Raw genomic sequence first — 12,159 nt, forward strand, 5'->3', positions numbered from 1 at the left:
TTAGAGATGAAAATTTAACAAATAAAATGATAAATTTAAGGACGTTTATTTGCCTTTATTTACCTTCAACGAAAAAAACTTCGCAGGCAATTTTCTTACAAGTAAGAAGTAAGATTATGAAACACTTTAATAAATACACTCGTAGCTTATAAGTAACGCACTTATTTACATATAATTTGGTCGCGCAGAACTCGTCCTCGTAAAAGGTTACCAATTAAAAAGCCTTTCATGTACCGAAGGGAACGAAACCTGGCAGAGATCATGATTCAATAGAAACCAGTTTCAAAGAATGATAAAATCTGTTCATTCACATTCAAGTAACGAAATAACTCTTTGGGAAAAGTGTTTTCGTTACTTGAATGTGTAATTGAATCATTTGTTTGAGAAACTGCATAAGTCCATTTTACACTATTTCGAGAAAACAACAAAAAACTGTTTTTGTGCAAACTTGCACCGAATCTTTCGATTTCTTCGAAACAGATCAATAGTTTTTGGTAAAACTCAACACCCTGGGGCACTTAAAGTGCAAAAAATGTAAGCAGTACTCCACAATTGCTCTTCAAAGTATGTGGACATATGTAGTTTCTCAAACAAACGAAAAATTCTTCATACATTTCCGAACAAAAATTTTTTTTTCCTATTTTTTGCCAGGATACGTATTTTTGGACGAGGATTCAGAATATATGAAAATCTCATTTTGGCCAAAAATGTCACATATGCAGTTTCTCAAACAAACGGTTCAATTGAGAAAACATGCGATTTTTGACCACCATGGTCCCAAGCTCACGATGTTTGTATTGACTCTCTTTATTTGTTGTATAGTTAGTCACGGTCCACAAGAGCCTACACCAAAAAACATAATGTACGTTATGGACGATCCCCTTCAAGATTTATCAGTTTTCATTTTGCATTGATAAACCCTCCTAACATCGCATCTATTTTCAAGTGGTTCTCCATTCATCATCAAACACACTTTGTTGCATTAAAAAGAAATTAAAGTAGCGCTGGCGCTGGCCAAGAGAAAAATGCAATCTTTTCAACAAACCTGTGCTCTCCTCCCACTCCCGCTTGGCGAAGAATGCAAATAAGCGCACAATCGCCAGATAAAAGCGAGCCCACGTTTGAACCATGGAAGGCACCGACCTACCACTTGAAAACATTCTCAATCAGCTGGAGCACGAGGCTCGCGTCAAACGAACGACGATTGTCGCATTGTCGGTGGTTGCCTTTTTCACGTGCAGCACATGTACCTCCCAAACATGCACGTTCATTCGTTGATTTCTTGGTTGGTTTGCATTGCTGCTTCACTCGTCCGTTCCGTCACTCTCTTATCTCGGTTCCTATCGACGATGACGACGGTGCGCTGCGGCTTCACCAAGTGCAAACCTCTACATTCTACAAGATGCGATAGTGTTTCCCAATTAGTTGTCATAAACTGTTATTAAGAACTCTTGAAAATTCATGAACATTTATGAAAATTTACAATCCAGAGGTTCTTGAAGAATATCGTCCTAACTTCCGAGAACATTCCCGAAAGTCCATCAGGATATATGAAAAATCGCAAGAAATCTCGGCAGATTAAGAGAGTTCCTGGAAATCTATGTAGAATTCTGGTAATCAAAAAGATAATGAATTCGTAAAGATTCCTGGAAGCTTAAAGCAAGAAATCCTGGAAATCCAACATGGCTCTTAAAACTACAATCCCGAAAAAAATCTAGAATATGTAGAATGATAATGTCTGGATTCCCACAAAAAAATATTCATAAACGTGTAAAAGTTTCCATTTATTACAATGATTCAATTCCTAGTTAAATGCATACGAATCGTAAACCTGAGCCGTGAATTTATTTTATTTAAATCGAAAGCATTGGGTATATAATAATAATAATACATCGTGATTGATAAATAGTCTTACCCAAGTCTAGGAACGGAGGTGTGTTTATGCTTCGGTGTGTATATTTTCAACAGGATTTGAAAACACTAAGGCCGATACCCCGCCCCTCGGTTTTATGACCCAGAAATTATATTTTGAGGGGGCAACAAAAAACAATCCCGTAATTTTGAGGATTTTCAAAACATTCTTTAACAAATTCAAGGAGTTTTTTTTTATTTTTTTTTTTTTTTCATTTCAATATTTATTTTTTATTATCCCTTCCGGAGACCAGTAGGATATAATTTAAATTAAATATTTGTAACGGCCTAATTACTATTCAATAAAAGTCGGTTCTGAAAATTCTGACATTGAAACATAACTGAAACAAATATTAAGATGACTGGCATTTGAGTTGAAAATGTTGATGTCATCTGTTCTTTACCGCATTTTAATAATCAAATCCGATGTAATTATGTGCTATCAAAATTGAGCTTTCCTTCTTTCTGCTGGGAAATGTCCCATATCAAAACCAGGCTCGTCAACCACTGCCCAAACGCGCCGATGTTGTCCGTTTTCTTACCTTGTCTTTCCTTTTCCTTTGCAGGTGGCAATTCAGTCAGGACAGGCAGCTGAATCAACATGAGAACGAACCGTCGTCGTCCATTCGTTATTCTGCGCTCAACAACCACAACACTCTTCACTTCCGAGCGTTACAGTCCAAGATAGTAAGCGTTGTATGTGCCGCGATTGGAGCCGGATTGAAGAACGCGCGCGGCAAAAAGTGACCACACAATCAAAATCGTTCCTGAAATGGCCAGCCATCACGGCAGCGCCACTAACAGCGATAGCAACAATGGGAATCTCGGTGCCGAAAGGACTCTAGTGCGGTTGTCCTCGTCGTGTATGTTGTCAGTCTGGAGCAGCGAACTGGAAGTTAAGTCGATCGGTTTCGAGCTGGGTTGCCTCGCTAAGGGGGTCGGCGTTTGATACTCACTTACTCTGGAAACAGCGTGCGAAGCTAGGGGCTGTTAAGAGATTGATGGTCCTTCTTCAACACTTGACTACGTTCATTTCCTGCCTGTGTAGTGTGTCTTTTACGAAGGGAAAGTGTTTTGTTTGTTATCAGTAGGTGAAATGCGGTGCAAAGAGTAAGATAGCGCTATGCTAAATTTTGTTCTGAAGAATGTGTAAGCAATGAAATTCAATGTCTGATTTATGATTCGTCGCGCGTGTGAGTGAAAATGAATTCCGTGTTTTCCGCATTTAAATCTTCCGCGAAACACGATGGCAAACAAAAGTCATCGAGCGGGAAAAAAATCGCCCAAGATCAGCCCAGTAGCTATGAAAAGCTACGGCACATCCGGGAAATCAGCTGCAATAAGATGAACAACCTGGTGGTGCTAGGAGACCGTCAGGTTGAAACGGCAAATGGCGGAGGTGGTTCATCACAGTCTTGTACTACCACCCCGGTCCAAAGTCCTTCGAGCGAGAAGAGCATGGAACTGGAGCTGGAAACATCATCCGGTGTTGGGGTGGATCAGGTAGACCGGGCCATCCCATCGCCGTCGAACGAATCCGGTTTACCGGAATTTTCCGTTGCATCAGTAACAAAACCAACGGCAACCACTAAGGCTGACACATCGAGTGATAGTTTAGGCGATAGTATAGTAGTGAACAAACCTCCTTCGGGGGCAGCAGCTGTGGCAGCGGCTGCGGCTGCCGCTGCCGCAGCAACAACAACGATCAACGGCGTTGCTGGCAGCGGAGTCTTTGCCATTCCTGCCGCTCCCGCTTCATCGTTAAACATTCCGACCAACAACAGTAGTAACAATAGCAGCAACAGCAGTAGCAGCAATCAATGGAGCGTTGTCAGTGCCAGTAGTCGCTTCCACAAGCCTAGGCTCAGTCTGAGCAACAGTCTCGGACTGACCGGGAGCAGTAGTAGCAACAGTAGCATCAGCAGCAACAGCAATGCAATGCCTTCGGTGCACGGGCGCACCGGTGGGGGCGGAAGTGCCAGCAACGGGCAAACCGGAGCACCCCAGAAGACCAGACTGTCGACGCACCAAAGAAATCTTAGCTTAGACTTTAGGTGAGTGGATTTTCTTTTTGTATGCAAACGATTCTGACAGAAAATTATTTCATGAAGGCAATTCGACCGTACGTCCAATCATTTTTGTTAATTATCTTGGCTGTACCGTGACCTGCCCTAATTCCGCGCATCGCCTAATACCGTGGTTTTCATAAAAAATCAGAACCTGGCTATCATGGACATCACATTATTTGGTGAAATGTTCAAACATAATATGTTTGAACTTTTCTCCAAATAATACGATGTCCATGATAGCCAGGATCTGATTTTTTATGAAAACCACGGTATTAGGCGATGCGCGGAATTAGGGCAGGTCACGGTACATGTGTCCAGCACATGTTTCGATTTGGCAAATTGATATTACTTTTTGTAAAAAAGAATCCACGTGTCTCAAGCCCACAGCATCCTACTCTTGATAGGTATCCACAAGGAAGCCATCTGGATCCGTACAATCGTGAATCGTCACCGCAGTAACCTTTTTTTGCGGGCTTACATCTTCTTGGATATCTTGGAGATCCGAGGCTGGAAAACGTATGTCTTGCTCCCGAGTTCCATCATATCGCCCTCGTTTTCTACCACATCACCATTATGGTGGTTTACCGCTAATACCGAAACCGTTACATTTTTCGATAACGAAATACCGGTATTATGAAGGCAAAACTCGGTAATTTTGGTATTCTAATTTGAACACAATACACACACAGTCTCTTTTCTCTCTTGCCATCTCTGGACTAGAATGAGAATTTTCTTTCGTTTATTTTTTTATATGTAACAAATACAATTCCTTCCCCAAAAAAGTTATTTTGATATCTGCGTAGTTTTATGTGATGCATCCAAAGCGATTCGATTGCTGGAATTGAACAAATAGCTCCGAGATCAAACAATTAAAAAAGCACAATGCACTACCATCCTTGCCTCTCGGTGCATCCGTGCCAAATGTGCATTGCACAGTGCCATAGATAATGTTCCTGAAATTTAATATCGCTCAAGATTTTTGCGTAAAGTAATGACGGCTTTTGCGGATTTAAAACATTGTTTGTCACTGTACTGGCTTGTGTTTGACAAACCGTTTTCCTCCTGCTCCATGACGAGGGAAGAAGAGATCAAAATGTCAAGCCGCAGCTAAGTTTCAAAAAGTTAAGTGATGGATCGATTTTTGAACCTTTGCTGGTTGCCATTATCGCACAAAAAAAAACAGTGCAGGGTGGCCAGTGAGTCGGAAATTTGGGAGATGCGGGATTATAAAGTCTATGCGGTCTATTGAAGTCTAATCCGGAAAAAAAAGTCACCAGGTATTCATTTTATTAAAGAATTCATTCATAAAATATGAAAAACATCGTTTACTATTTTAAACGCATAGGCTTTTCCACGTAGCGTTTGAAAACAGCTAATCTTTTCAACATTTTTTTGGAAGTGTTCGAAGATTTTAATATTCGAACAGAGCCAACATGCACACTTTTCGTTCCATCGAGTTTATTTCAACTGGATCCAAAAGTTGAATAATGACTTTCGCAGATCCATTTGTACGTGAATTCCAAGAAGTATTACCAATGGCACCATTTTCATTTGAGGAACTATCCGGCCATGTCAAAAGGATAATGAAAATGGTATTATAACCAGAATTCTGCAATGTCAAGTCTAGAGCTCTTTTCGATAGTGATGATGGAAACTAACATGCCATCTATCGGTATGTGCTTCGTAAGTTTTCCGAAACCATGGAAATTCCGGTTAAAAGCTAATAGCAGTTTGTTGCAGCTTGTGAATTCTTTAAGAAGATGCTTGATCGATATTCTCTTGAAAACGACTGAAGTTTTATCTGAAGAATTTTGGCAACCATAGTCGAGTATGAGCAATTATGTTCAATTCCAGGCAGACAATTCAACAATCTCGAGTCAATTGTTGCTATCATTTTGATTGTATCACATGGTTATGCTGTACTGGAGAAGTGATTTAGATCCATGGACACTGTTTGGTCGTAAACCGGCATAAGGATTAAGAAAAGACTGCACCCAACCAGCGGCTGTTAGATTTTCTAACAATTCTGTATAAGAACCAAAACCTATATACGAACTGTGCATATGCGAAATTGTTATATTCTTATACAACAAATGTAAGCCCACAAACAAATATTGTAAGAAAAATCTTGGAAAATTGTGAGATCTCATACCCTACGTATAAGAATCTAGCATTTTTGCAAATACCCAGTTCTTATACAGGTGTTGGTAGGTTCTAATACTTGTTGTTAGAAAATCTAACAATCACCGGGGCCCTTCCAAGCCGTGCGAAAAGATGCGCGGCTACAAAGCAATACCATGCTGAGGGTGGCTGGGTTCGATTCCCGGTGCCCGTCTAGACAATTTTTGGAATGGAAATTGTCTCGACTTCCCTGGGCATAAAAGTATCATCGTGTTAGCCTTATTATCTGTACTGAGATTTTCATTTTCACTGAGAGGGTTCACGCGATATTTACATTTTACTCTGTCTCGCCTTTATAGAAAACATAAACAATGAAATGAATTTCGTCAAATTTTCACGGATTTTTATTTCATGAAACTGCACTGTTTCTTCTTCAATAATGTTACATCTAACTCAAAAATTAGGAACAATATAATAATTTTATTTAGAAATTTAGATTTCAAAACCAAGCATCATGACTGCTTGTATTGTGACAGGTGACCGGGAGCCAGCTCCTTTTTTATGTCGCTTGAAATGAAAATGCAACTGCTTTCGTTTCCACATGACGATCACGAAAACTACCAGTACTGCTCATGATATACGAATGCAGAAATGGTAACTTGGATTAGAAACCTCGCAGTTATTAATTGTGGAAGTGCTTAATGAACACTAAGCGGCCAATATGCAACAAAAGAAATAAATAGAAATAATAAAATAAACATATCAAAAGTGATTCTATACACTCAAAACACTTGGTCAATAAGTACAATAAGTCTCAAGAACTAAAAATAGATTGAGAAAAAATTGAGGATCAGGAGGATAAAAGGAATGAAGGGCATGAAGGTGTTGCAGAAGATGGAAGCCAAAATATTTACAGATGCAATAAGGGTTATTCGCTCAATCAATTATTTGATTTATTTAAGGTTAACTTTTGATTTTTAAAATAGTTAGAGTATTAAAAAATATGGGTTCTTTGGGAAAGTGGACCTTAAATTAGTAATTGAGATAAATCTCACTCCACATAAGAAGTGACAAATGAGAAGTGAGAAGTACGGAGTGATATTGAGACGTAAGAAGTGATGAGTAAGAAATAAGAATCGAGAAGTGAGAATTGAGAAATGATAAATAAGAAATGAGAAGCAACAAGTAGAAAATTAGAAATGATGAATGTTTAGTTAATAATGATAAGTGTGAAATAAGATTTTTTTAAAGTGAGAAGAAAGAAATGATAATTGAGAATTGATTAATAAGGAAAAAGCTGTTAGTAGTCTGAAGTGAGTAGTAAGATATAAGAATTAATAAATGTAAACCTAACAGAGCTCGTATTTTTCGTTTCGATGAAACGAAATCAGACGAAGGAGAATCTTTTTTTGGAGTTGTGGTGAAAACATCATTTTAACCTAAAAGATAAACGAAAATCGTACCTTCCTTGATGTATTTTTTTTTCGTTTTTTTCGTCCCCCTTGTGAGAAAAAAAAGTTTCGATTAATTTTGAGCACCCCTAGATCATGTCCGATTTAGCTCAAATTTTGCATAGGGGGATATTTTTGGCTACGAAAACGTTTGCGTATCGTCCGGTGTCAAAATTCGATGAAAAAAATTCCCAAAAATGTTCTAAGAGAAAAATCGATTTTTTTCAAAGCTTTTTTTTAAATTACATCAGATCTTGACGTTTCATGCATTTTTAAGTCATTTGGCATCAAAAACAAAAATTCGATTTTCGACTTTTCCTTTGGTCCCCCTTTGAGAAAATTTCCATAGGTAAAAATTGTCCCCCCTTGGGAAAATTTTCATAGGTAAAAATTTCAAAACTTTGATGAATTTTAGGCACCCCTAAATCATGTTCGATTGAGCTCAAATTTTACATGGGGTCATATTTTGGGCTAATGAAACTTGTGAGCAATGTCGTTTTTTCAAATTCGAAAATGTCATATTCATTGGCACCCTATTGGTCTTATTTGATCGTAGCACCCAAACCCAGTGAGTGAACAGCCTTGCTCACGTAGATGCCAAACAACGATTAAGAATGATCGTTGCTGCGATAAACAACCAGCAACAGAGTTTGACAAACCAGGCCATTTTACGGTATCTACGATTTGTTATTCGTGTTAAGCTGGCTCTACTGAGCATGAAACTAAAATATCAAAGCTGCTGTTTCGCTTCATTCGCTCTAATTTGAAGTTGATGGGGTGGTCGAGAGAAGATGTCAAACCAAAAGTTCCACTATCATAGCGAACTCAATTTTTTAATGCCTGAAAAGATTTTTCCAACAAGCGTTTCGTAGCAACCCTCATTGTTAGGTCTCCAACTGATTTGCTTCGCTCAATTGATTTCCATTGGTGAGCGATAACGTTTGCCAATCGTTAATTATCGAACGCCAAATTTCAACGATATAGAAAGCTTCGTCGCTTAGGGCGCAGCATATCATCAAGTTGGCTTGGATATAGTCGGTTTTTCGCTCATGATTTGATTTTTTTCAATGCCTGTTCTGCCTTTTTTTTCTCTTTTATTTTCTATTTTTACCTCTTTCTTTTTTCTTCCACCTTTTTTTTTCTTCTCCATTTTTCCGCCGTCTTTTTTCTTGCTTACTTCTTCATTTTCTTTCATCCATCTTTATTTTTCCTTCTTCTTTCTGTTTTCTTACACTTTCTTCCGTTCTTCTTCCTTCCTCTCAATTCTTCCCTCTTTTCCTTATTTAATCTTTATTTCTTCTTTCTTCATTCTCCTTCTGTCTTCCTTCATCCTGTCTTCTTTATTTCTTCATACTGTCTTCTTCATTCCTTCTTTATTTCTTTCTATCTTTCTTTTGTTCATCAACCCTACTTCTATTTCACATTCCACCATTGACTCTTCAATTCGCACTTCGCATACTTTTTTTATTCCTTCCTTTATTTGTTAGGCACTCTGTGTTACTTAACCGCTACTGTACCGAGATCTACTGTGGTATTCTGCCGTACAGAATCCACACAGAACCTATTTTTAGATTTCCATTGCTCATTATTGTTGTCTTGCCAGTCCATCTCTTCGTGAGCCCATTGTGTCCGTTTGTCCAAGTCGTGCATCCAATGATCGTTGCATTGTTCGGTTGCCATTAAGCCGGGTCCGTTGGATGGATGCCTCCTAGAAGAACAATTTGTCAGTCTTCATCAGTCAGCCATACGGTATGAAAGGTTCCTTAATACTGGCATCCGGCGACTGACGAGGGTTTTGTGGATGGGCCGGGAATCGAACCCATGACCATCCGCTTGTAAGGCGAACGTGTAGCCAACTACGCTACGGGACCCCACATTTCTCATACTTGTTAAGGGAAAATTGCCAAATCTAGACCAACCTTTGAAAAGGACGTAAAAGCCTAAATTTATTTTTACTGATTCTTCGTGTACATATATAGCTATGCTGTTACGTCCTTTTCAAATGTTGGTCTAGAAATAACCCTTTCGGTCAAATGGGATTTGACCAAAAAACTGAAAGCTCGGTTCAATTTAGAAAACTCCGTCTCATAGAAATTCTTCTTGGTCTCAATGGTTTAGGTCCATTTGGCCTGACGCCATTCGGCCGAATGCCATTTGGCCCAATGTCCTTTAGTCCGAATTAATAAATTTTGTTTCCTTATTAAGGGCCGATTTCTTCACCTCTGCTTAGTCTTTAAACCATGTTTAAGCGTATGGGTAAGCACCGCTTAAGAGTTAAGCGGAGATGAAAAAAATGTCCCCAAGGGTCAATTTCTTCACCTCCGCTTAGTGCTTAAACCAGGACTAAACATATCGGTAAGCAACGCTCAAGAGTTAAGCGGAGCGGAGATTAAGAAAACGACCCTGAGAGTGATAAGTTGGAAGTGAGTGGTGAGTATGCTCGAAGTAAGTAGTGGTGAGAAGTGCAAAGGAAGATGAAAAGTGCTTCTGACTAGGCGATCTGTTCCCATTTACATCTCACATGCGTGCGCAGCGATAAAAAAATCGCACAAATAAATAATAAATCGAACTTATTCCATTTATTTGTTTATGAGTGTAGGGACCATGACATGAAGAATAGGAACAATTACCTAGAGATGAGCCAGCCTAGGGCTGAAAATCTCTTTAATAAAGAAGGCTTCCGAGCCTCTTGAAAGGAGGCTTCCGAGCCTCTTGAAAGGAGGCTTCCGAGCCTCTTGAAAGGAGGCTTCCGAGCCTCTTGAAAGGAGGCTTCCGAACCTCTTGAAAGGAGGCTTCCGAGCTTCTTGAAAGGAGGCTTCCGAGCCTCTTGAAAGGAGGCTTCCGAGCCTCTTGAAAGGAGGCTTCCGAGCCTCTTGAAAGGAGGCTTCCGAGCCTCTTGAAAAGGAGGCTTTCAGGCCTCTTGAAAAAGGCTTCCGAGCCCCCTGAAAGGAGGCTTGAGGCCTCTTGAAAGGAGGCTTTGGAGCCTCTTGAAAGGAGGCTTTCAGTCTCTTGAAAGGAGGCTTCGAGCCTCTTGAAAGGAGGCTTCTGAGGCCTCTTGAAAGGAGGCTTCTGAGCCTCTTGAAAGGAGGCTTCTGAGCCTCTTGAAAGGAGGCTTCCGAGCCTCTTGAAAGGAGGCTTCCGAGCCTCTTGAAAGGAGGCTTCCGAGCCTCTTGAAAGGAGGCTTCCGAGCCTCTTGAAAGGAGGCTTCCGAGCCTCTTGAAAGGAGGCTTCCGAGCCTCTTGAAAGAAGGGTTCCGAGCCTCTTGAAAGGAGGCTTCCGAGCCTCTTGAAAAGAGGTATTCGAGCCTCTTGAAAGGAGACTTACGAGCCTCTTGGAAGGAAGTTTCTGAGCCTCTTGGAAGGAGGCTTCAGATCTCTTGAAACTTGCTTGAAGAAGCTTGAAAGAGGCATCCGAGCCTCTTGGAAGGAGGTATCCAAGACTTTTGAAATGAGGCTTCTGAGCCTCTTGAAAGGAAGCCTCCGAGCCCCTTGAAAAGAGGCTTCTGTGTTTCTTGAAAAGACGCTTCCGGGCCTCTAAAAAAGGAGGCTTCTGACCCACTTGACAGAAAACATCTGATCCTCTTTAAAGGTGGTTTACGAGCTTTTTTAAAGTAAGCTTCGGAGCCTCTCAAAAGGAATCTTACTGGCTGCTTAGAAGGAGGCGTCCAAGCCACTTGCAACCAGTGTTGGTAAGAATTCAAAATCTCAAAACTTATGAACGATTCAAATTAGCCGTGAGTTAAAACGCACCAAACTCAACACTCATGGCTGAGTTGAATCATCCATTAGAATCATCGTAGGTGTTCTTTTGTCCTTTTTTGTTAAAACAGTGAATTTTCGTTTGTCGGATTGAATAATGGATACTTTTGCGTGTGTAAACAATAAACTCCCCACAAATTAATTTTAAACGCTTTTTGAAGCGAAATGATTTTTTTTTTTTGGGAGTTGAATGAAACGACGCGTACTTGCTTTTAAAAACTCAGTCGTGTTGCATTCTTTCTAATTCGCAAACGAATTTGCTTGCGCGTAGGGCTCGATAATTGAGATTTGTGAATTATTTTACCAACACTGCCTTTTTAATCTATTTATTTACGAGACTTTCAACACTAGGCTGTTTCGCCTCGGGAAACGCAACGAAGGTAAACACCGGAAATAGGCCTCCTCAATTGTAGTGGCAGGAATAGGAGGAGATCACCCAGTGCCTCTCTAATTTTCCGGATTATGTTTACTTGTATACCACTTACACAAAATATGATCATTTATGATTGGGTATTGGTATTGAGAGGTGTCCGACGCTGGGGGATACCCCTAATAGGTTTTTGTTTACTAATTGCCATGCATATCATGTACGATGCAAAGTTTTAATATAAAAAAATTACATATTTATCAAAACTTGATCAATAAGTGTTAATTGGAATTGTAATACATCCGCCATTACGCATTTTTGTCCGAGGCACCCCCTGGGGTCAGCGAAGGTACCCCTTGGGGTACATGTACATGTTTAGAACCGCTGATATGTAGTAACGAACGAACCACCTTTGAATTTGTGCGAAGCGCTCAAATTCCATGCTTTTCGATTGCTCATGATTCCTTTACCTAAATTTACCT

The 12,159-nt window shown here is 39.9% G+C and overlaps 1 protein-coding gene across 1 annotated transcript in view; it reads left to right on the forward strand.

The window, feature by feature from the left end:
- LOC134218010 (uncharacterized) overlaps window positions 1-12,159 on the forward strand; it is a 378,133-nt gene that overhangs the window by 270,897 nt on the left and 95,077 nt on the right. The window contains exon 3 of the mRNA XM_062696885.1: window positions 2,478-3,965. Within this exon, the coding sequence (XP_062552869.1) occupies window positions 3,115-3,965 (851 nt within the window). The 5' untranslated portion in view covers window positions 2,478-3,114. The remainder of the gene's footprint in view (window positions 1-2,477; window positions 3,966-12,159) is intronic.

Source organism: Armigeres subalbatus, chromosome 2 (genome assembly GCF_024139115.2).
Source record: "Armigeres subalbatus isolate Guangzhou_Male chromosome 2, GZ_Asu_2, whole genome shotgun sequence".
NCBI lineage: Eukaryota > Metazoa > Arthropoda > Insecta > Diptera > Culicidae > Armigeres > Armigeres subalbatus.